This window comes from Ambystoma mexicanum, chromosome 4q (genome assembly GCF_040938575.1).
Source record: "Ambystoma mexicanum isolate Mex_15411 chromosome 4q, UKY_AmexF1_1, whole genome shotgun sequence".
Lineage (NCBI taxonomy): Eukaryota > Metazoa > Chordata > Amphibia > Caudata > Ambystomatidae > Ambystoma > Ambystoma mexicanum.
The window spans coordinates 21,274,430-21,300,760 of record NC_090928.1 but is presented as its reverse complement, the minus strand read 5'-3'; the positions used below and the strand labels follow the sequence as shown (position 1 = coordinate 21,300,760).

General features: G+C 46.0%; 1 protein-coding gene across 6 annotated transcripts in view; it reads right to left on the bottom strand.

Annotated features, from left to right (window-relative positions):
- The window catches only part of TARBP1 (TAR (HIV-1) RNA binding protein 1), a 2,688,190-nt gene that overhangs the window by 1,090,844 nt on the left and 1,571,015 nt on the right, over window positions 1-26,331 (bottom strand). For all 6 annotated transcript variants that reach the window (XM_069607367.1, XM_069607363.1, XM_069607366.1 and 3 more), the window contains exons 16-17: window positions 14,941-15,199; window positions 14,661-14,846 (exon numbers count right to left, since the gene is read on the bottom strand). In XM_069607367.1, coding sequence (XP_069463468.1) covers window positions 14,661-14,846; window positions 14,941-15,199 — 445 coding nt within the window. The remainder of the gene's footprint in view (window positions 1-14,660; window positions 14,847-14,940; window positions 15,200-26,331) is intronic.

Below are 26,331 nucleotides of genomic sequence, written 5' to 3'. Positions count from 1 at the left end.
ATATATATTTGTTTGCCAGTTAAGAAAATGTTAATTAGCTAACTCTGCTAATCAATTTTAGAAAACGAATGTATGCCTTGCTAAGAGAATCAAGCTGTAGTACTGGGTCCCAGGGTAGTAGGACGGAAGCAGCATAAAAAAAGAAAAAGAAAATGTCAGTTACTGGCACACCCACTTCTTAAGCAGTTAAAATAAATTCCTGAAAAGACTGCAACAATCAAAATATTACAGTTATCTGCTTTTGATGGTCATCAGGATTGAAACACAAATTGCTTACCTTCAGTATTTTTCTTTGATGGGTTAGACTAACAAGTTACTTACCAACTGGTAACGTTCTTTCGACTGGCTGTTCCTCCAACGTATTCCACATCTTTGACATGTAATGCCCACAGCTGTGGTGCTTTGGAAATTTTTCGGCAGAGGGCATCCTGCATCGATGGCGTCGGGTACATGTCCCTCGAAGGCCTCCGTCGAGGGTGACGTCATTGGATGTTATCAGTAGCACGCACAGCGCCCGTAGCCTCAATTCATGGTTTTTCCCTCCCCATCGTATGACATACCCATACACAATGCCTGCTTGACTGCACAGCCTTGAGGTAACGCAAGATGCAATAGCATAGGAACTTCTTCAGAAGGGGCAGGCTGGGAGGGCGATAAGGAATACGTTGAAGGAACATCCAGCTGATAGAAAGTTACCATTTGGTAAGTAACTTGTTCTTCGAATGGATTGTGTCCTCCAACGTATTCCACATCTTTGACACACTCCCAAAGTAGTATCAGTGGTTGGATGAGGGAGAATTTAGATATACCCAATCAGATGGCAGAATAAAGCACTGCTTTACCAAAGGCCATATCTTGACCATGGAAAGTATCCAGGGAGTAATGCTCGACAAAGGTGTGGATGGAAGACCACGTTGCAGCATCACAAATGTTCTTAATAGGAACACCCCGTTGCAGTGCTGTGGATGTAGCCACACCCCTGGAGGAGTGAGCTCGCAAACCCTCAGGAGGGTACTTGCCAGCCAATCTGTAGTATTCAGTAATGGTGAAGATAATCCACCTTGACAATGTTTGGTAACAGCCTGGCCCAAACAGTGTCCAGTGTACCCCACAAAGAGCTGGTCGGCCACTCTGACCCTGGACATCCTAGAAATATAAAAGCTCAAAGCTCTCCTAGGGTCCAACCTATGGAGTCTCTCCTCTTCTTTACCAGGATGAGGAGGATAGAAAGCAGGAAGTACTACCTTCTGGCTCAAATGAAACTCCAACACTACCTTAGATAGGAAGGACGGTCGTACCCTCAGTACAACCCTATCCTTGTGGAACACAGTAAAGGGTGGCTTAGATGAAAGTGCCTGCAACTCACTCACTCTGCGAGCAGATGTAACAGCAATCAAGAAAACCTTCTTGAAGGTCAACAGTCTCAAAGGACAAGAGTGCAAAGGTTCAAACGGAGCACCTATCAAGAATTTCAAGACTAAATTCACATCCCAAACCGGCACCGAAAAAGGGGACGACGGGAACACATTTGTTAGCCCTTTTAGAAACTGGGAAATCAAAGGAATCTTAAAATAAGAACATTCTTCAGACGAGCGCTTGAAAATAGATAGCGCTGTCAGGTAACCTTTAATGGTACCCACTTGAAGACCCTTGTGGGCCAAAGAGAGCAAGAAAGCACCATCGAAATGGAATACTGAAAAGTATCAACATTGTGTTCTCTCCACCAGTCGCAAAACTTATGCCAATGCCAACAGTACAGGGATTTTGTTGCCGGACGCCTGGCCGAAAGCAACATCTCCATCACGTCATCTGGGAGGTCCCAATCCTTAGATCACAACCTTTCAGAAACCAAGCGTGAAGGTTGAGAGTCTTGACCTCTGGATGGAGAACCCGACCCCCCTCGGGCGAGAGAAGATCCTCTCTGTGGGGAAGACAGCATGGAGGACAGATGGACATTGCTAGAAGGTCTGGGTACCACGCTCTCCTGGACCAATCCGGAGCAATTAGGATCATGTGGGACCCGAACCTCCACAACCTTCTTAGAACCTGATGAATGACGGGGACCGGAGGAAACTCGTACAGAAGTGGGAACGACCAATCCACAGCGAACGCATCCACTAAAGCTCCTCTAAGAGGAAATTCCCTTGAGCAGAATCTCTGGCACTTTCATTTGGCACCAGTCGCGAACAGATCCACATGAAGGGTTCCCCAAAGGGCGAAGATCTCCTGAAGGGCTTCCTGAGCTAACTCCCACTCGTGGTGGACCACGCTCTTCCTGCTCAGAGCATCCTACGCCGCATTCTCCTCTCCCGCTTGATGAACTGCAGAGAGTGAGATTCCTTGCTGTATCGCCCAGAACCAGAGCTGCATCGCCGCTTTGCACAGCGGGAGTGACCATACCCCCCCTCCCCTTTGTGTTGAGGTAATGCATAGCCACTGTGCTGTCTGTCATGATCAGGACACTCTTCCCTCGCACAGATGGCAGAAAAGCCTTCAGGGCTAGCCTGATGGCCCTCAGCTCCAAAAGATTTATGTGGAGTTTGGACTCTGACGGAAACCAACGACTGCTGGTCAGCTCATTGGCGGGAGTTCCCCATCCTGTGAGGGAAGCATCCGTCACCACCATCACATCCGGCCATGGTTGCCAAAATGGCTCCCCCATCATCAGATTCCCTTTGCTGGCCCACCACAGAAGATCCTGCGAGACCGTGAGCGGAATCTGAAGGAGATCTGACATTTTGCCTGAGAATTGCGACCACTGCGTTTTGAGAGCCCATTGAAGGGATCTCATCCTCAGTCTGGCCTCTGGCACCAGAAACATGCAATATGCCATGAGGCCGAGAAAACCTTAAGAATTCGAAAGCCTGAAGACTCTGGGCATGTTGAAATTTGTTGACCATCTGTACAATGTGATGTCCAACACAGCCCCGATGTACTGGAGCTGTTGGGAAGGTGTCATATGCGACTTCTTGAAATTGAGGGAGAAGCCCAGCTTGTAAAAATTGCGGAAGGTGAGGCTGAGATGATCCAAGGCTTGTTCTGGAGAACACGCTCGGATCAGCCAGTCTTTCAGGTAGGGGTAGACGTGAACACCCACTCTCCTGAGATACGCTGCCACCACCACCATGAGCTTTGTGAAGACCCTTGAAGCGGAGGTCAATCCGAATAGAAGGACCCGAAACTGAAAGTGCGAGTTGCCAGCCGCAAACATCAGGTATTTTCTGTGCTTTGGATGGATTGGCACATGAAAATAAGCGTCCTGTAGGTCCAGAGACACCAACCAACCCTGAAGCCGAAGGGCCTGAAGGACCTGAGAAAAAGAGTGACCATCTTGAACTTGTCCTTCCTGAGGAACTTGTTCAAAAAACATAAGTCCGAGATGGGTCTCAGTCCTCCGTCTTTCTTGGGAATCAAACAATATGGGGAATACCAGCCCTTGTTCCTCTCCACCAGAGGCACTAGTTCTATAGCGCCTTTCTCCAGCAGAGTCAAGATTTCCTGCACAAGGAGCGGATCCGGAATCTTCAAAGAGATTTTCAGCGGTGGATTGTCGTGAGGCCGACGTAGGAAGGGTAGGCAGTAGCCGTGGGCTATTGTTTCCAGAACCCACACATCTGAAGTAATGGCTCACCACTCTTCGAGATGCTGAGACAGTCTGCCTCCAACCGGCAAACAATGGGACCTGGCCTCATAGCTGTTTTGGAGCAGCTGTGGCAGTACCTGAAGTCAAAGAGGCAGCTGCTTGAGCACCCCCTCCCCGTCCACCACAAGGAATTTTACAGTGGCCCCTTGGAATGGCCGCTCCTCTCGCTCTACCAAAAGAGGCGTAGTAACTCCATTGCTGTCCCCTAGGACGAAAAAGCAGAGGTTGACGCACAGTTACGCCCAAAGATTTGGCAGTTGCTTTGGAGGTCTGCAACCTCTCAAGGCTCTCGTCAGCCTTGCTCCCAAACAAATGAGAACCGTCAAAGGGCATGTTGAGAAGACGGGCCTGCACATCCGGAGCATTACCCGACTTCCGCAACCAAACAAACCTGCGTATCACGGTGCTCGCAGCCATGGACCGGCTAACACTATCAGCCGTGTCCAACCCAGATTGAAGGGATTGACACATAGCATCCTTGCCATCCTGCACAATAGCAAGAAACCCATCCCTTTCTTCCCCTTCGGGAATACGCTCAGCCACTAGAGAGACAATTCCACAGAGAGTGCGAAAATGTTGCCAAGGCGCAGGTGGAGTTGGCCGATATCAGTCCCATACTCCCAGCCGAAAATACCTTGCGTGCCCAACCATCGAAGCGCTTGTCGTCCCTATCAGGAGGGATGGTAGGGTACGCCGCCTGCTTCGAGGTGGCCGTGGCCTCCTGAATCACCAAACTCTCAGGAGTGGGGTGAGTGGATAGGTAGCCATGGTCGCTACTGGATGGGTGGTATTTCTTAGTCAACAACTTGTTGACCGCCGGAAGAGACTCCAGCGTCTGCCAAGTAGCAGCCACACTTTTCTGTAATGTCATGCGAAAAGGCAACACTGGGTCAGTGGACGGACCCTGATTTAAATGTCAGTCAGGTCATCCTGAACTAATTCAATTGGAGGGCCGGACCACCCAAGGTACTCCGTAACTCGGACATCAACCTCCTAAAGGAGGATTCAGCATGAGCCCCAGGCTCTGGCCTAACAAACTCCATCTCAGGAGATGTGTCAAGGCCACTGGCATCATGTTAACACTGACGCAGATCCTCCATCTGACTGTCCTCAGAAAAGACCATGTCAGGAGCTTCAGGTGTGACCAGGAGTATCAAAAGGCTCCAACTCCATATCAGAACTCTCCTCATCCTCATAAATGTTCTGTAGAGAATGAAAGAACTCCTTCCTAGGTACAGGAGCAGACCTGGAGTCAAGAACAGGCCTCACAGTCATGGAGCCTTTCTCGGAAGATCCACAGCCACAAGGGCCTCCAACGGTAAATTCCGTCCCTTTGGACCCAATGACGTCTAGGGCGCCGGAGGCAAAGCCCCGACAGCCACACTCGCTGGACACGGCGCTGACGGTGTCAATGCCTTCCTCGACACCTTTGCAGACTTCGGCGGTATCGTAGGGGACGAAGACAGCGACCTGGATCTGGCACATCTCTGCCGATCTACCGGAGCCTTGTCCGAACGGGACCTCAACGGTTCCTGATGTTTATCGCGCCTGGGCCCGAGGTTGCACGAGTGTCGGACCGAGACCGTTCCCTACCGGCTTCAACCAAAGGCACGGACAGAACAGTGCCCCGAGATTGAAAAATCTCTAGCATTTTCTCCCTGAATGCCTCCCATTACTCCGGAGGAGAGGATTTAGTGGGACAAGCCACTTTCTTCGCTGAGCCATCATTTCCCCTTACGCTCCTGCAAGGCCTTGGCAGTCAATGACAGGCACTTCGAGCATTCGTTCGTATCGTGGCTCTCGCCCAGACACCACAAGCAGATACGGTAAAGGTCCGTGATGGACATTTTGGACTTACAATCCCAGCACTTTTTAAAGCCAGACCGCGGGGTCGGTGGTAGGAAGACGACATTATCGAAGTAGATAACACGAGGCGCGCTGAGTTCTCGAAGCAAACACGTTTTTGCTGAAAAAGCAGAATTGAGGCTAGGGGCACCGTGTGTGCTACTTATAACATCTGATGATGTCACCCTCGACGGAGGCCTTCGAGGGACATGGACCCGACGCCATCGACGCAGCACGCCCTCTGCCAAAATATTTCCGAAGCAGCACAGCTGTGGGCATTACATGTCAAAGATGTGGAATACGTTGGAGGACTCAATCCATTCGAAATTGCTGCTACAGATTCCTCATCTTCGAGATATCCTCAAGGTGAAAGTCTGGCTTTGGAATTGTTTTCAGCCACCAGGGATTGCACTGCGGTTCCACTCTGCATTGTAGGAACCAATGAGCAGGGATGTAACCTGATTCGTATTACACATGAGCCAGCTGCACTCCACAATCTCAGTTGCACCCAGTTTTACCTGCACTGAAAGTCTGCAGAACTGCCAACGTTATACATGCCATATCATATCACAGGTAATAAGCATTTATGAGAGGGGTAGGTAGGTAAGTGATGAAGAATCTGTGGCAGGAAGGTCTAAGTCCATGAGAAAAAAACATTACCAAAAGGTAATTAATGTGTTCATGGAATCCTTCCTTTTATTTAGTCCTCATCTTTGAAATATTAAAGATGGAGCAAGGACAGTGATGAACCATCACTTACACCAAGAAACTCTGGAGCACCAAGTGACCAAAAAAGGTTTCCCGACCTCCAGAAGGAATCCAGGAAGTAATGTATGGGTAACGTGTGCAAGGATGTCCAAGTGGCTGACGGGTAGATGTCAACAACCAGTGCACTCCTTTGCATTTTGGTTTTTGCAGAGAGCATGGTCACTGTGAATGGTACCTTGGTGCTGTTTATCATGCTGCAGTCTGGTGCATTGTGACGTAATGGGTGTGCGCTTAATTGGTGGCAGCAAAGAACCTGAAGTGGAAAAATCAAAATCAAACTGCTGCCCCCCCCTCACCCCAGGCACATCAACAGAAAGAACAGCAGGAAGAATAATGAGCACACTCACATTTTTCACCAGGCTCCAGTGCGCCCATGGGTAACAAATATGCTGAAAGACACCCATTTCACCAACACTACAACCTAAAAGTAACACAAACCTTGTCCAGAGTGGATAAAGAGCTTCTGGGTGATATCAGAGACACTTTAAATGACATTATTGGCTAAATGCGCTAAGAAGACATGCTACATTAGCCTCAATGCAGCAATACCGCCATGCAGAATAAACAAAACACATCAATTCCTGTTTAAAGGCTTGCAGATGCTCACATGAATTAACCTAACAGCACTATAACAGAGTGTGGAGGCAAGACATGTGATTCTGTGGCTTTTCTATGAGAACGAAAAGGAAAGCTCAGGCAGTGGCGATTCACACATAGTTTGACGCACAAGAGACAGTTACTTTGTCGCGCTGAGAGCAGAGTTGTCTTAGGCTTGGACACCTCAGCTCTGGCCAATCACCACTCGAGCCCCAGGGCCGGAGAGCCTTGCTCAGCTAAAACTGCTGGCAACACATTCACAATGCAATATTTTTAGAATTAGCTCACTGGGAGAACAGCCAAGCCAGCCCTCCGACAACGGAGGACCAATCATCAGCATTTCTATAAGGGAACTATATGTGACCAATCACTCAGCAGCCAATCTCAGGATGAGATAGGTTTCTGGGAGCTACACCCAATTTTGTGATGTCAGCCTGCAGTGTGTTACAAAGCTGGCTTACAAGCCAGTCCCTCTGAGACAGTGCCTGGATATTCACTGTGCACGAATCCCTGTGTGTTTTTTTGCTGCCCAGAAATAAACCACAGTTTTTGGAACATGCTGCTTTTTTCTTGGACTGTGCTGCATTCCCTTGGGCAAAATTGAAGATGTTGGGGCATCCCATACCACAGGACTCCCAGAAGCCCTGGTGGGCGGGGGTCCAACCTCTCCCCAACAGACCAGTCTTTTGCTTTGTTCTCGAGGTGAAATTTGTATGCTCTAGTTGCCAAGCCGTCGTTAGTGAGCTTAATTTTCTCGCCAGCCAAACAGAAAATCGTCCCCCACACTCCTTCTCTTTTCTTGTAGCAGTGAACCCCTAGCAGCCAGAGTCCTTGGTATTGAAGGAGCCCACTGGATTGGTATAAAGAGTTTATTCGAAAAAATACCTTTTTTTAACAAGCACAGTGATGTGCAGATAATGTGTTTGGATAATGGAAGCCAGTGTACACAGTGCCAGACACAGGTGCTTAAATGATAAAAGCTTATCAATGTCCTGGCAGCTAAATTCCAAATGCATTGAAGACGACGCATCAACTTGGTTGAGGACACCAGGTAGATGCCGATTCCAAAATGTAGTTTTGAGGAAACAAATGCTTTCAAAACCAGGACATAGTGGGAAAAGAGGGAAAGGGAACCAGGCATCTCACCTGTTTTAGCTGGAAAAAGCAGGAGTGCACCAACACCCGAGCGAGCGTAAGCTTGCTGTCCATTAAATTCCAAAGTTGTGCACTATGGCCAAGGCATTCGGCAAGGAACTGAAATCCTGCAGCTACTAAAGTGAACTTCAGAAATTTGAGGCAGAATGATAGCTAACTCTGAAAGGGAGCGTTAGCAGCGGTTGAATGAAAGCTAAGGCCAGCAGAAAAATTCCTTGTTAGCCAGAACGTAGCATTCAGAAACGAAGATTACAATCTACGTGGACTGGGTCTGCATGGTAACAGTCCATCCCGCCCAAGCACTGTCAAAGCTGATAAAGTGCTCAACATTATACCTGAAGTGACTCACCTAAGAGGCATAGTAATTGAGAATCCTCTAGGTATTTTGAAGGCAACATGGAGTAAGACACAGACAACAGATTCTGAATTACCAATAACATTTTATTAACTTACAAATCAGGATGGAAAAACATCTAGCTTGCTCTATACTATAGTGGATGTTCCCTACTTAACCATAACTAAGGAAAGCCAAAATCCAAGAGTTCAATTTAGGAATCTGTGTCCAAAACCTATACTTGCCCTCACAACTAATCTATACAATGTGTAGGGATGTCGGCAACCAACAAAACAGTGTTCAACACAATGTTCGGAGCTCTGTCCAGCTTGCAGCTCCCTTCCCAAGTTCTAAGCAGTTCCAACAAAGGTCTCAGGATTGACTTAAATTCAAAATAATCTAGAGTTAACCAATACTCTGGGTACCTTCCCTCAAGTGGCAAAACACAGTTTTAAACACAAAAAGGTCTTGCAAATCCGTCCTTAAGTCAATAAGGAGTTCAAACCTCAGGGTTCCCTTCCTCAAGATTCACTTTGTGTTACAAGGATATTTTCCAGTTTTCTTACATTTCTGTGTCACACTTGCGCCCTCTTGTTAATGGTTGGTCTTTGTACAAAAGTGTCTCGGCTGAAAATTGCAGTTCATTCACTTGTTAAAGTTCATCTCCAAAGTTCGATTCACTTTGGAGTTCAATATTTGTTAAGTTCACTTGTATTGCTCAAGTTCTGTTTACTTTAAGATTCAATAAGTATGGGTTTCTTTGGTTCAAAGCTTTGTTCATTTGTAGATTCAACATGTATGATTTCTGCTTGCATTTAAAGTTCCATTGAGCTTGGCGCTTGATGGCATTCATTTAAAATATTCATAGGTTATACTTGTCTTTCAGTTTGGTATTCAATAAGTGAAGATATGTTTGCTAAGCTTTTCAATTCGGTTCGGAATTCAATAAGTGTTAAAGGCTTTCATGCAATTCACCTCGTTGTTATATATCCTCATAGAATGCCTTTAATAACGTGCCCACCACTCAGCCTCTCGCAATAATTATAAAAGGTTTCATTCAGATTAATTTGTCGTTATAAGTCTTTGTAAATTGCCGATGTAACGTGCCCAGCACTCAGAGGCTTTCGAAAACGTGCCTTCACGTATACATGACCACTCCGCTACAAAATATTCTCAATTGTTCAATGGTTAATGAGGATTCAGATCAGAGACCTTCGAAAACGTGTTTTATTATGCATGCAACCACTCTGATAAAATGCAATCCTCTGTCTAAGTTCAAACATTTGCATACTGTGTTTCCTCTCTCATAGAAACACACCGATTGCTTCTTTCAGAGTTTCTGCAGTGCAGATCTCTCGGCATTCTATTGTCCGCCTCGGGGTTCCACCTCCTGCGCCATAGGCACTCCTGTGCGGCTTCTGACCCCAGGAGAACGAGCACTGTGAACACCATAAAAAGGGTCAGCCTCCCACCATGGCTGCCTTTTCAGCGTTCGGTTAAATGGAGCCCAAGCTCCCTGGATACACTCCTTTGAGCGGTCTGCATGCTGCACACATACAGCTACCCACTGCTTCTCCTGGGCTGTCTGCTGCTGCTCCACCATCACTGCCACTGCTCCCCTCTTTGACATCAATGGGTTGGGTTTTTTATACACATGCAGCTCTTTAACAGGCTGCAGGTGCAAATGTGCTAATTAGCCCTGCCTGACCGTCATTAAGGGGACATGCCTGACCTCTAACTCTCAGCATGCCTCTTCCTCGTCCCAGTACCAGAGTGGTAATGTAACGCTCACCTGATTCCCGTAGAGGCGCCGGTCTTGACTGGGCGTATACCGTATCTTCAAAGGTGATGTGTAATACACGGCTGGCTCTTTGGGCTGGACCCCTGTGCACTGTATGTCTGACTCGAAGGGTAAGGTGTCTGCAGATAGAAAATATGGGATTAATGAACTGGGTTATTGAATGTCTCTCTCTTCTTCCCTTTCTCCTCTCCTGTAGAACCCCCAAAGGTTAACGCGCTCACCTTAGGTAAGTGAACGCCGTGCTCTCCATCTGCTTCGGGGCAGGGTGCTGTAACCAGTTTCTTCACTGGATAAGGGGAGCAGGCCTCTTGACTTCAGAGGACTGCTGTCCGTCGTTTACTTCACGAACGGTAAGTTTCGAGTAATTCTAATGTCTTTAAAAGTCTTTAGTAATGATGTCTTTTGTTTTGCAGGGTTCCGGCGATGGCGGATGACGGGCTGAAGTGATTGGAAGATGGAGCCCGTGTGATGAATAGAAGCGCCTGGAAGCACGTAAGTAAGCGCTTGTTGCCTGCTTCACGATGCGCTCTAACTGTCTTTTTCTTTTGCAGGTACAAGTTCGGAGCGGCTGCAGTGTGCCGGAATACCCACTGGGTTAGATGTGGAACGGAGTAATGGCACGTGAGTATTAAAGTTCCCCAATGTCTTTAAACGCACCTTGTTTTGTCTTTCAGATGCGGGATGCAGCGCCGAAGGCCTCCGGAGCGTGCAAAGAGTTGGTAAGCTTTTGTCTTTCAGATGCCGGAATGCAGAGCGAAGACCTCCGGAGCGCACGAAGAGTAGGTAAGCCTTTGTCTTTCAGATGCCGGAATGCAGCGCGAGGCATTGGAGACAGCCGATGGGTCAGGTAAGTGAAGCGCTGTCACTGAAGGCCGTAATGCTAACCTGTTCTTTCTTGTCTTTTTTAGGTGTTGCTGAAGACTGGATTCAGGATGGTAAGCCTTTTTCCTTAGGCCCAGGATCAGATGCAGAAGACACGATGAGCGTTCTGCTGCAGGGGATGCAGAATAACGCAAAGCAAGATTCATCCATCGGGTGTGGTTTAAATAGCCTCCTGTAGTGCTTAGGTGTCTCCTTCCACAGCCACGCCTAGGTAAGAAAAGAGTTCCTGCTTTCCAGAAGAGTTCCAGTGTTCTGAACCTAAGGAGTGGCTCCTGCCCCACCCAACAGGAAAAGTAGTTCCAAACAGAAGAGGATCAGAGGCTCAACTGGCAGGCAAGTAAGCAGCATGGTCTGCTGCAGGTAAGTCCACCCAAGCATTATGAGCCCGGTGCTTCCAGCGCTGGGACTGGGCATATTTATGAGCCTGGTGCCACTGGCGCCAGGACTGGGTCCAAAAGGTCCCAATTGGGACTGGTTGGCACTCGGAACCTGGGTTATGGATCTGCTTCCAAGGGAGTTGGGAAAACCCTGACCTTTTGGAAGCAGAGATCATGACAGGTAAAAGCACCTAGTCTTCATTTCTCCTGGTTGCCACTTCTTCGTCTCAGTACTGTTAGTGGTTATATATGAGAAGTCAGGGGAGTTGACTCATAACTCATGCAGGTGGGGGAAGGGTTGGATGTGTTGTCACTAGGAAAAGGGGGATATCATGTCTCTCTCAAGGGCATCTTGTTCTTTCTCATTCTCCTTCTGGGTCTTCGAGGCTTGTTGCTTTTCCTAACATTATTCAGGCAAAAGAACATGGAATGACAATATCCCACAAAGGTTTCTGGGACTAAGGGTTCATCACGAAATGGAAAATACTGCGTCTCACCCGAGGACTCCTCCCTCCCACTCTCCAAGGACCCTCCAGCCACGTGATCCTCCCACGCTTCTATGCCCCCAGGGTTGGGATCCAATAGCGATGGCCTTTCCCAGGACACCGGCGCAGGGGTCTAGAAGTGGGAACACCCTCAGGTTTTTCACAGTATCCAGGCGAATAAACTTCTCTGTCTTGGGTGGACGAGCTGAGTAAATAAGACTGAAAGATTTGTCTTAGAGAAAAGATAAAATTCTGTGACTTCCGTTGGGAGTTAGTATGGTTTGAATTTCGAAGTAATCTTCTACTTGGTGAAGAAAAGTTAAGGTGGGTTCATAAAAAGAAAACCAGGAGCATAGTCACCTGCCTCCCGGAAGTGATGGCAACTTCAACCTCAAAGAATCCATTAAGAATGTAAGAACAAAATGTGGCGACAGACTCTCGATGGTGATGGGCAGAGCAATAACAATGGACCCAAAACTGGTGATACTGGGAGTGGAGGGGGACAATGAGATGTCCCGCTATGAAAAAATTATTGTTCTCAACGGCAACCGGCCTGGCCAAAAGAAATGTGGTGCAACTATGGGGCTCAAACATTGCTTCGCAATATGAACAGTGGGTGGCAGATGTTGACGCATATATTGCCATGGAAAACAGAGTCTACACGGCTACAGGATGCCCCGGAAAATGGAATATAATTTGGCACAGATGGGAGGAGAACTAGAGAAATCCATAGAAGTGTCAAGATGACCAGTAAAGGGGTAGAATTACATACTGTGAACTCGATATACATTGCACCACAACGGACCGAAATGCGTTCTAACACCCAGACAATGCACCAAACCTGTGACCTGTGATCTAGGTTTATGTATTTGTATGTTTGTATTGTGTAGTCTATTCATGTTCTTAAAACCAATAAAGTGTTTTATTTAAAAAAAAGAATGTAAGAACAAGGTTCAAATCCCACAGAGGTACAATAAGCTGGCGTCATCGATATTGGTTAGTAAACACTATGAAAAACTGCATAACAGCGGGTATAGAGAAGAAGGAACCCTGGCAGAGTCCTCTTAAAGAATGAAATTGGAATTCAGTACTCCTAACAATGCCAATCTGAAGGTGACTCTAGGCCACGCAAAGGACAAAACCTAGAACAGAAGAGGTCGGACAAGTCACAGGATCCAGATTATTATCCTGGCACCAGACAGAGAACTTGCAACACCTGCAGGCATAGATTAACTTGGTAGACTGTATAATGGCTGAAAGGAGCACATTTAGAACCGTGTCCAACATATCCCATACTCCATGCCTCTCAGCAGCCAGATATGAAGTTAGACACTGCTCAAGCACAGATGGAGGATCTAGCCCACCAGCTTTCAGAGCAGATACATTCTTACCGGGATGAACATAACAAGAGGCTCTGGGTACCATGTTTTCCATCCCACTCTAGAGCAATCAAGAGGAGGGTGGACCTTTACCACCTTAACTCCTGAGGATAGGAATTGGTGGGAATGCATAAAGGGAATAAGGTCCCACTCAATGTGTCCCATGTGTCCCCTTCTGGGGAATATTTCCTGTTGCTTAACAACTCGTACTTTCAGTTGATACTGGGAGCAAAGGGGTCGAACCAAGGGGTGACAAGAGGCAAGGAACAAGTCCAAGATTTCCCAACAGTTTCCACTCTTGGCAGACCAACCAAATGCCCACTCGGGCATATGCAACAATCCTCTCTAGCATTGCCAGCAAGATAAATTAAGTTTGTAACCAGTTAAGCTCTGGTTTAGGGCATGGACAAACGACAAAGTGCCTTTTACGTGGTTACTTTTGTCCCGTTTTTTCTCTTTAGAGGCTGTTTATTTGTACCCTAGTTCTCGTATATTAAAATTCACTGTGTCAAAGTGAATGCAACCACTTGTTTTAATAATTTGTCAGTTAACTCTGTTGTCTATAGTAAGTTAGTGGCCCAGAATCTGGCAATCTCCTTAAAGATGAAACCTGAATGTGAGGAATTTTCAAAACGCTATAATTGAGCCCGTATGGCGTTGTCCTCTGTTAGAATTTCAGATCACTTGCTCTGGTCCAAATTTAATTTGAGCGTATATTAATAACAAGGGCTAGTTTTAATCTTGTGGCTCTTACGGCAGTAACTTTAAAGTGCCACATATGCACTATGACAACAATGTTTTTTTTCTGTTTTGCCCATCCTATAATCATACAAGGGAAGGCAATATTAAAGTTTGACTGCATGTTTTCCATTTTGGACACTGTAGACCTGCTTTATATGTTCGGCTTTTAGCTCAAATGTCACTAGTTGTCTGGACTTTGCTCTCCTACTTTCAGCGCATTAAAAATGAGAGCAATGAATTAAATCAAATTTAAGCAATTGATAATTTGAATGTTGCCTTTCTGTTTGTATTTGATGCTTCTATAGCGGGTTTCCTATCGGTATACGTGTCTGATGTACTAATTATTAAATGTCACTGGCCTTTGCACTTTTATGATTAATTTTATCTGCAAAACAGTTTTGACTGAAGAGTGTGCTTTTAAAACAATGCATTATACTTAGAAATATCAAGTGAAAGCAGCAACAAAAAAAAAATGAAACATACTTCGCATTAAAGAAATTGATTGTGTGAACAAGATACTCCCCCACCCCCGCCCTCCCCCCCACCCGCCCCCACTCTCTTTAAACACCACTCATAACATGGTCACAAACAAGAGGTTCCTTCAAAACTAAACGTCATCACAACAGCTGTACTTTTATTCTTTTTATACTCACATCTTTAATGGTAAAAAACGCATCACTCTTGTCTCTTGCAGCCAAAGCCAAAATATCTGGATCAAAAACAAACTGGACAAATGCTTTTAAATTGGGCCAAAACGTGATCTGTGTGTTGCACAAAGAAACGACTTTCCAAACTGCTTTCATTGACTGTATGCATAGAGATTCTGTCGACTTCAAAAGCTAATTAGAAAAAAAAATATACAAATTAGCCCTCCTTTTAGGAATGCATATTTATGCTTTATGCCCGAGTTGTACCGCTCCCTTTAACTCTTACCTTTTTAACAAGTATCTTAATGCAGTGGATCACAGGCAAAACCTGATCAGGAGGGAGCACAATAAGTGCCTCGAGTGCATTTTTCAACGTAGACAAAGGCCTTTGAAAAACAGAAAATGGTTCTCCCGTCATCATATCTTCAGATGATGCAATTAGGTCCTGATGTTTGTGTAAAGTGAACAGAACACACACCCACTGATCATGTAAATAACGTGCAGTAATTTTACCCCATCCTTGAGATGACAACTCGTCAAGAACACTGCAAAAAAAGAAAAACATTTTATTCTAGGTCATCCCTGTTGCAATTTCTATTGATTTTCCTGAAGGCATGTTAAGTTACTTTAGGTGAAACATAGCAAAAAATACCAACGATAGGAAACATTACAAAGTCGTCCTGAAACTCAAGTCTTAATCCAAATTCTCGTCAACTCTCAAAATAATTATTGCAAACTTCTCACAACCCTTGGTTCTCTTATATGTAGGTATATGTCCCTTTTAAAGATATTCACTGTAAAATAAAGTTACATTTCAAGCTTTGGATGATTAATTTATAATCTCTCCATTTCATACTTCGCTTCCTCACAGATGAAAATGTAGTGTAACATGGCATTTGTAAAGTGCTCATCGGCCACCAATATGTCTTTGTAGCTCTGAGGCCTGGGTGAACATTGTACCAAGTTCAGAGTTTCTGCTTACCTGTAGTCTGACATTGCACAGTAGTTTACAGTGTGTATAATACACTACAAGTTTCCAATCGACTTGTATTGTGCTATAATCACATTAAGATGACAATGAGAAAACATTTTGTGACAAGGTGGTATAGGATGGTTTACATAGGGACACCAAGCTGGTGCAGATCTGCTGGGGCTAATGAAGTAAGCAGGAAGTGGGTGGGAAGTAGGCGGTTAGAGGTACGACACAGACACAGCAAACAAAGGAGCGGACCAAGAGGATTCGGCGCCAACGTTAAGTGTTTGGATGATATGTGTGCAGTTATGGGGAGGGGAACCGGAACCCGCCCTCCTTCCTAAGAGCATCAGGCAGGGAAAAATAATTGATGCGTTTGCAGTGCTGAGATGATCTACACAGTAAATGCAAACGTGCCAAAGACATGAAATTGGGAAAGGTATATTTCATGAAACATATGGTGTGAAGGATTTGAAATTTTGGTGATAAGGCTTCTTCACTGAGATGAAACTAAGTGGTTTGGCTGCAGTGATGCTGGCTTTGCATTTTTTTTACTGTCAAAAGGAAGGTCTAAAACCTTATCTTGGATGTCGTGATGCAGGGAAGTGGCTGCCAAGTATGCATGTCCACGCATACAGACGGCGCCCGTAATTGCCCTTGCCTTTGTTGTTAAATCCTTAACAACCTGGAGTTGTTGAATGGCTGCTTCTCTTCCATCCAAACCCCAAAAGGCAAACTCATATGCTACCTCTTGAGGAAGCAGATCTGTGAAACGATCCAGATTTTCCCAGTTTAGGATATTGAAGAGTGCCAACACAGTAGCTATGTTTACTTGGCCAAGTTGAAGAGAAGCATAAGCTGAAGATTTCTTTCCTTGAGCTTCCCAGGCATTATAGTATTTATCTAAAACGGAAGAAGGAGCATGGCATTTACCTTTAGTATCTAAAGCAGCTGAAACCACAGCAGATTTTGCAGGAAGATTTCCTGCCAGTACAAAAGACTCCTCTTTAGGCACCTTAAATTTTCTTTTAAGGATTTGGAGATATGAGGCTCAGAGTGGGGTTTGCCCCAGCGAGTCCAGGCCTGTTCCATAACGGACCATTCCATAGGAAGTGGGCTTTTAGTTTACTGAGAAGGAAGTTTCCCAAAAACACCTGCAGTTTCAGGTTTATCCTTAGGTGTGATTTCGAGGGCCTGCATGGCCTTTGCCACAATGTCATGGAACACCTTTGAAGGTGAAATAGATACAGATTCGCATGACGACACTGCATCAGTGTCCTTACACACCTTTTGCTTCTTGGGAGGAGGAGCGGCGTCTTCAACCTCGGTTGACACTGGGGCAGGAAAGGAGCTGGCTGTAAGGGATCCGCTTCCTGAGGAGGTACAGAAGGAGTCATTTTGTCCTTAATTCATTGTGCCAATACTTCCAGAAAGGGTTCAGATAGTCTGCAGACCTGTGTTGGTAATTGCATTAGCCATATCTCACGGTTCAGAATTATTCTCTTCTAATGAAAAAGGAGATGTGGAAGAGTCTATCCTTGTAGTTTGTTGAGACGGGCTGTATGCATTTAATATTACAGGCCTGGCTACCTGAATATTCGCTAAAACCAGTTGTGGACCCGACTGAGTTCATGGGGTCTGTACCAGTTCTGCCAAAATTTCCTCAGCTTGACGTGAACATTGTTGCACAATTTATGTAGTGTTTGATCTTACTGGAGAACTAAAAAAATCTTCAGGAGGAACCATGAAATATTTATAAGAATCAAATTCCTCAGAAATTAGACTAATACAGTAATTTTGACTCGCCGGTACCTACGATGCAACTTTGGCAATGGACAATCTCTTATTTGTGTTTTTTTGTCGTAGCCAGTACCGAACTAGGCCCCAAATGAGAATGCTTATGCTTATGTGAGGACCTGTGTGTCTTTTTCGGTAAAGAGGAGTCTGAAGATTCAACTGCAGAAACCGAAAGGGAAGGGTTTTCTTTCGGTACCGAAGTAGTGGAAGACTTGATTGTGGAAGCCAATTTGGCCGATGCAGAGACCGGGTAATCAGCCAGTACGGAATCAACACTGGAGGCGTTGGCCTCTTTCAAGCAACTCTTGCCTGTTCGGATAGACGAGACACATGAGCTTTTTCCCGGTACTGTAATGATCTTGTCAGGGGGTAACAAATCTTGTGGTACTGTTAGGCAGAAACCTGTGCAGTTCCCTTAGGGACCACTGCAAAAGATTTAGGACTCCAGGTGGTTGGCAGTAAACCCAATTGGTAGCAGTCTGTACCACCCAGATTTACCTGGTAGCTGTGGCTGAGCAGTCAGACTTCTCTCAAGATGAGTTAGGCAGTATGCAGAATATACACAATAGGTACAGAGACACAGTAGTACAAGCAAACACTGACCAGAGCTTTGGTGTAAAAGTATATAATTATTTATTTAAAGACACACTTGTCAATTACACTAGCACAAAAAGAGGTAAGTGAATTCAACACACAGTCACTATTACTAGATGTACATCCCTTCTTCCTTATTAGACAAGTCTTAGTTAACACCACTTATTTCCAGACAGAGGTGAGCGCTTAACTAAAGATGGCACTCTAATAAGTTAAGAAAAGGGAGGGAAAAGGCAGAAATTAGGAAAAGCACACAACACAATACTTTAGAAGCACCCAGCAAGGCAGGAAAGTCAAGTCTACTTGTGAGCAAAAAGTTCAGAGGCCAGGCTCCCTCTTTGAGAGAACAGAGCACCAATGCGCCCAAGATCACACAGTTTTAAAAGTCTTGCAGGGAGTTCAGAAAAGAGTTAAGTCAGCTCAGAAAAGTTCAGTTAGCCAGCCTAGGGCCAACCCAAGTGGTAAGTGGAAGCTTTAAGAGTCACCCCACACAAACCGTTGCGAGGGAGGCCAGGCGGACACAGTACCTTCAAAGTGTAGAGGATCCTCCAGCGGGGGCAGTTGTTCCTGGCAGCAGGTGCAAGTCACGGCGTCGTCCAGAGGAAGAGATGGTCTCGACGTGGAGGGAAGCTGAAGGTCATTGCATTGCCAGGGAAGAAACCAGCCGCGGAGTTCTCCGGTTAAAAGGTAAGACCCTTTTATTTGCGGTGGTGGAAAAACCGTGGTATCCCGGTTGCCGGGGTGCTTGGCACAGGCAAGGCAGCCACAAGATGATCCGGGAAGGCGAAAAGACGGGCAAACTGGTTATCCCCACCAGTCAAAGGAAGAAGACTCTCCGGACTGGAGATCTCCTCTGTCGTCGGGAAAAGTGGTGAGACGGTTCAGAAGGGCTCCACCGGTGGTGTCGTCATTGCAGGTCAGCTCAGCTTCTCCCTCTTCGGATTCTTTAGGTCCTGTGGCGACTTCTGAAGTTCCAGTCCCCAAAGCCCTGCTTTTATGCAGCAAACCCCCCATTCATTCAGCCTAGCTGTCAATCAAAAATGCTAAGTGGTGAGCCGGGCGGCTCACCACTTGGGCCAATCACACAAGAGTGCGATTTAAGTTGCCAAGGCAACTCAGTCCAGGGTGCCTAAACCCCCTCCCACACCCCCTGTGGTACCCAGACAGAGTGGCACCACCTTTGGAGGCTTGTGTGGAGAAGCCCACCAAAAAGTGGAACAAAGGGCTCCACTTGGGTTGGAGTCACAGAAGCGAACACAAACGCCATTTTGGAACCGAGTTTTGGCAAAAAATACCACCCAGTGATTTTATATTAATTTAATAAACCGGCGGTATGTTCGAGGCTATATTAAAAAGTGGTAGCCTCGAACAATGGGAAAATCCCATAGGAAAATATTTGCGGTCGAATATAAAAAGTAGTATCCACTGCCACCAGCCAAAACTCAATCAGGGGGGACGGAGACAAGTCCCCTCAAACAACAGACCCCGGGGCAATCGAATTGCCCCGAACAGTACATCCACGATATGATGGTTTGTACTGGTTTCTGTTCATAATTTGGGACTAGTAAAGCCAATGGTGACTTTACATGCCCTGGGAGACAGTAGTCAGTCCCAGGGTATGGAGTCTATGTTTGGGAGTCGCTACAACACCCGTGGGTTACGGCACGGAAGGTGCTGTGTAACCCACATACCAAAAACACATGAAGCCCTATGGGGTAAAGGACCCCATAGCCCATAAAACACATTCAATGTCAAAGGAACACCTCAAATCATGTCTAAGAGTGGGAGAAAAAGAGTCTCACTCTTAGCAGGAGAAAAAAAGAAACCCCAAAAAATCCAGCAAAGCTGCTGGGGGACTCACTAGGTTTGGGAAATTAGCCTTTACAGAGAATTCTCCCTAACAGGTACCGGGTGGATATTTTCAGACCCTTTCCCACCTGGAGGTACTAACGCTTTCCCGCTAGGAGGTACTAGCATTTTCCCACCCAGAGGTACTCTCAGGTGTAAGCACCCAGGGTTTCCCACTAAATGGTCCTGTGAAAACCCTTCAACTGAGGAGGCAGTCTTGAGATGGGTACCGAGGGCAGGTGCCGAAACGCGTACCTCACCTGCAGGTACAGTCCCCCTCTTACCGATGATGGCCTCCTTCCTAGTCCGTACGAAGTCCTTGGTCGCCTTTGGTACCGGTCCCAGCTTTGACATGTAAAGAAGACTATGCAGAGACCTTGGGTGAATTCCACAGCAGAAAACATACATAGGGTCTCATTACGGGTCCGTTGGTAACCGTGGGGGTAAAACGGGCAGGTAGCCACCGGACACGTAATGAATTACCAGCGCCTCACTTCCCGGTGCCACCAGGCTATTTCAAGTCCGGTGGCCGGGAAGTCACATGCCTCCATGAGAATGGGGACACAGGAGCACCGGCACCGTTTACAACGTCCCGCCCGGCAGGTCTGGCCCTGGCGGGCGGCATCCGCCCGCAGAGTTGTACTGTGCCAGTCTGGTAACAACAGTAACGGTAGGCTTACCGGTACCGTTGTTACTGGACCGGCACAGTTGTAATGAGGCCCATACTCTCTGGGTGATGGATACCCAGGAAACAGAAGCAGGCATGATAAGGATCGACTGCTGAGAAATGGTTCCTACAATAGACGTATTGCTTGAACACCGTCGTAAACAGCATACATCAGAGGGAGGCACCACTTTTTTTTATAAAAAGAAAAAATAAACCAACCGACTGAAAAAAATGGGATGGACAGCTAAGAGTAACACTCCAAAAAGAACAAGTTACTTTCTTACCTGGTAACGTTCTTTCGATGGGATATTCCGATGACGTATTCCATATCTATGACAGGTTCTCACCACAGCGGTGCTGCTTCGGAAAATTTTCGGCATCTGCGTCGATGACGTCGATACGCTGTCCTCGAGGGTCTCCGTCGAGCCGACCTAACCGGATGTTATAAGTAGGACGCACGTAGCCTCAGTTGTCGTTTTTTCCCCAGAACGTGTGGCACAAATTTTCTGCCAGGATAACCCCAGAAAGCCTTGCGGAAACGTAAGCTGCAATTGCATAAGAAATTCTGTAGCGGGGCAGGCTTGGAGGGAACGATGTGGAATACGTCGTCGGAACATCCCATCAAAAGAACGTTACCAGGTAAGAAAGTAACTTGTTCTTCGAAGGGATTGGTTCCTCCGACGTATTCCACATCTATGACAGACACCCAAAGCAATACCAATGTATGGAGGTGGGAAAAAAATTTAGAATTTCAGAATGCCCAATTAAATTGCAGAATAAAGGACCGCCTTGCCAAAGGCCAGATCTTGCCCATGGATGGAATCCAAGGAGTAGTGTTTGACAAAAGTATGGACAGAGGCCCGTTAGGCAGAATCCTGTGCAGTGCCCTTAGGGACCACTACACACAATTAAGACTACAGGTGGCAATACAAGTTGTACCTTTGGTACAAGCCTGTACTACTATGTTAAAGTGGTAGCAGTAGCGGAGCAGCCAGACTTATCTCAAGAGTATATGAGCAGTAGCAGAGATTACACAAAGGGACCACAGTTACTGTGACTCAAGCAAACACTGACTCAAGATTGCAGGTAAAAAAATATTAGTACATTTATTTTTAAACCATTTGTTATCGACACAACACTTCTATTAATTCAAAAACCACACGTAAAATATAATACAACTAACCAATTCACTTTGTACAGTATTACTCAAGGTAAGTACCCTGTGTTTGAATGGACCGGTATTACGAAACCGAACACGTTACCGTGAATACAATTGCGATAACTTTTTGACAGTTCGGTCTACTAGATAAACGCGTATCCGCGGCAAGAAATGCTACCAGGGTAAAAACACACTGAGCACCCGAGATACCCAGAGCGAGTTGGGGGCAAAAATCACAGGCAATATGTTAGTTAGGCAGACAGAATGGAAGAACACACAGACAGGAATTCAAGAGTCAAAGGGCCGGAGCCAAAGTCAAATGACTCCGGGTGCCTGTTGTCGAGGATCACAAAGTCGGACAGTTCAAGATTCAACGTTGCCCAGAGTACTTTGATATTGTCAATGTTCGGAAGCAAAAGTTCTAAGAAGGAGGGAAAAGTCAGGACAAGCCATAAAGTAGAGAAATAGGGATTTCACCCAAAATTCCTCAAACAGGTCACAGGACACAGTACCTTTCTCAAAGAACGAAGCTGGTGCCACAGCAGTTGTTCCTGTTGGTTTCCTGCCGACCCACGCTTTCCTGCAGCTTCAGCACAAAGAAGGACGATGAGGGGGTCTGCACCAGACAGGGATGAGTCCAGCAGCTGCGACAATGAATAAAAGGTGCGCTCCTTAAAAACAGGAGAGGGTCTTCAGGTGGCTATCCGGACCCTGCATCAGTGTGCAACGATTTCAACCACGAAGGTGACCTCTGGCTGAAAAAATTGAGCTGGTTATCCCCACCAGGCTCAAGGGAAGAAGACTCCGGACTAGATCTCCTCTTAGTCGTTGAAGGGTAGATGGCTCAGGACTGCAGCAGGGCTTCACGGGTACGGGGTAGTTGCAGCAGTCTACCTCTCCTCCACTTCTCGTCGGTTCCTTGTAGTTCCAGTGGTGACTATGACTTCCAGCCCAAGAGACCTGCCTTTTATGCGAAAAACCCCCATTCACACAGCCTGGCTGTCAATCACCCAGCAGGGGGGTTGCCCAGCCCAGACAACAACCTCGGCCAATCATGACAAAGTGCGATTTGGATTTCCTAGGATACCCTGTGCAGGCGGTGACTACACCCCTCCCTCACAATCAGCCCACCTAGACACCCAGGTGTCTTGAGGAGGGCTTCTAGGTAGAAGCCCGCCAAAAGACAGTGAACAAAGAAGGCAAACCTAGTTTGCCGCGCAAAGTAAAACACAAGAATGAGTTTAACAAAAAGAAATGGTGAATAAACCACACCGGATCCAAACGAAAAAGGATTTGGTCAAGCGGGTTTAAGTTTGAGGCTAACACAATAGCCTACAATATTACCACGGTAGAAATTTAGGGTAGATACCACTGCCACCAGCCATGTCTAAATGTTAAAAGAGCGAAACAATGGTAGGAGGTACAGATAAAAAGAGTTAAGAGTTAACCCTTCCAGCACTCCATGTAAGATGGTGTGTACTGGTCCTGTGGTTACATTTGACTAAGTAAAGTTAATGGCAACTTTACCCTTTTCTGGGGGACAGCAGTAACCTCAGAAATGTAGTCGGTGGGAAGTCTGAACGACAACCCTGTGTCACTGCACTGAAGGTGCTGTGTGACACACACAAAGAAGGGGGCTACTAAATTGGTGTATTTCAGTGCTCACAATCTTAAAAACAGGTAAAGGCACATAGCAAAATAGGTGTAAGAGTGGGGGAAAAGCTCACACTCTTACCAAGTGGAAATAAATAACTCCAGAGATCCAGCAAAGCTGCTGAGGGACTCACTAGGTAAGGGAAATTAGCCATGGAATGAGGAACAACTGCCCCCGCTGGAGTATTCTCACCACTTTAAGGTACCGTGTCCGCCAGACCTCCCTTTCTAAAGATTGCTACATAATAATCCCTTAACCTTCTGGACTGGGCTGGACGCCTTGACCCTCTAACTGGTCCCTTTCTTTTGGTCAAACTCTTTCAGAACCTTTGCAAGACTTTTGTGCACTTCAACCGTGTGACCTTGGACACATTTCGTTCTGATCCTCTTAAAGTGGATCCTGCCTTCTGAACTCTAACTTCACGGTTTTACTTGCCTTCCTCTCTTGTTGTGTTCTTGTGAAAGTGTTGGGATCTGTTTCAAATTATACTCTGCTTTTCTCTCCCTTTTTTAAAGAAATTATTAGAGTGCCATCTGCGTTAAAGGCATGGTCCGGTAAAACATTTTATTGTCCCTACGGGTCGGCCTAAGTGGCTCGATTTTAGAAAAATTTCCTATGGACCATACCCGAGTTTTCGTCCATTAAACGCACGCGAAAACAGGCACCAGGGAGCTGCCATTTTGTGATAATCCTATTATTTCCCCCATCGCCCTGGCTGACCTGCTTCTGCGGCACTAAATCAAATCCCCCGCCCCTGAGCCTGACATTATCAAAACATTCATATTCCCCGCCTCTCTCCGTGAAGTTACTGTGCTGCGTAGGCAAACGCGCCCAGTCATCTTCTACGCGACTCCACACAGAACCCGGAAACCAACACAGACCGGCTCACAACACAGCGCGCCACAATTCGGAATATGAAACTGTACTTTAAAATCAAACAGCAACACAGTACATTTGGTATTGGTAAAGTACATTTGACATTAAATATATTCAGCAATTGCCATATGAACTCCGAAAGCCATTTATTTTCTTTTATCTGTATCCGCAAATCCGTAAAAGTTTATCGTGAGTCACGCGCTGTTCCTTTATGGTACACAGGGTGTTGGTTTTCGTTAAAAGAAGCACTTTGGAAGCACAGTGAACCGCAAGGCTGTTCCATCAACTAGGCACTAGTCCACCGTAAAGGTTGATATGTTGCTTCTAGCCACTAGTACAGCGTAAGGGCATGTGGGCCCTTGGCGATCGTCCCATAATATGGTTAACGTGCTCCAGTTGTTCACACGAAGCTGCAGGAGTCTATTGAAAAATCCGTCTGCCGGTGTCTCAAACCGATGACAGTAGCAGAACGGGAGCCAATACCTGTTATGAAAACAAAAAAAATATAATTAGCCTCGCCAGCCGATCTTAATATTACTTATTTTATTTATTACGGCCGATCAGAAACTATTTGCTTGCAAGAATAGTTCAATGGAGTATGTTCGGCTCTAAAATCAATGCGAAAAGTAACGAAATAAATCGAGGCCAACACACAATGAGAAACGACTGTTTGTCTACATGCGTGTGGAATGATATGATATATGATATGGCATTTGTAACGCGCCTATACACAAGTGTTTCAAGGTGCGACGAGGCAGGGGGGAACAAGGGGAGACAGACAACGATCCTACTAGGCCATGTGTCATTCAGATCGCGCAAGGGGAAGGGGAAAGGGGGGAAAAGTGCTGTACATGGTTAGTAGAATACAAGATAAATAATAGGGCCAGCTGGTGGCAAGTGCAAGGTAAGTGCTGGGAGAAGGGGATGAAGGATACAGAGACAGTCCCGTAGTGCAGGTAGGCAGTGCAGGGAAGAGTGGCTGGGCCAAGGACCGAGATCGGTGAGACCTGTGGACCTGCATGCCCATGTGCCCACTACGAACACGTTTTCCTTGCTTTTCCTAGCTCTTCATTCATTCATTTATTCATGCATCCATTCATTAATTCTTCATTCCGGTATAAAAGCGTCTAAAGATTTACTCACATTATATTTGAAATTTCCATTGTGTGTCTGCGTAATGCAGTCTGTAAATCCGACTGTGCTCTTGACAACGATTTTTCGTATACTGAACATGAAACTCTGTCTAGATTCAGAATTTTCTGCCTTATCGTCTCTTACGTTATTGCGCACCCCCTTCAAATGAAGTTCATTCGGCATGGTCCCTGTCTCAAGGTCAAAAAACAATAGAACCTTATACTTCCAGTGCGACTTGTGGGCCTCTTCTGGCCGCGAGCTGAAAATCAAAGCCGCTGACCTTCACATTCTTTATTTGCAACATCCCGTAGTAAAGGCATCTGTGAGAACTTGAAGTTTCGAATACATCTATGTAGTGCGCCTCAATGTGCAAATGCGAACTGGCTTCTCTCCCAAATGCCACGGCCCGCTTGGCGTATTCTAAGGCCCCCAATTTTGTCCCCGTTGTCTGCGAGCTTTGCAGCCCCAAAGAATCATAACTATGGAGACATTTAATTTTTGGCAGAAGGTCAGGGAAAGTATAAAGTACCAGAGGAGTTGAGTTAAAAGTGAGATTTATTGTTTGTTTGTTTTATTATTTGCAATACGCAAGCCTCCCCTCCGTTAACAGTGCGCAGCATTTACAACTACATGAGATGAGACATGAGAAAAATATATACATACACATATACACATGGTCAGCAATATGAGGTGAATAGAGAGAGAATTCAAAGATGACACCCAGCTTGTTCGCCACCCATGATGGTGAAGGTAGGGGTTAGCGTTACAGGTAAACTGTACAATAACATTTATTTACAAAAAGACAATCGTATTGCAATTATTTAAACCGGGATTTGTACTTCACAACCAGCTTTCCTTTGGGTGGACATGGCACAGTTGCAATGTTCGGTGGCAATGGATCTCTGCTCTGCACAGAAACGTCCAAAATTCCATATCTGTGCTTCTCTAACACAGCAACAATAAGGCCTTTCACAA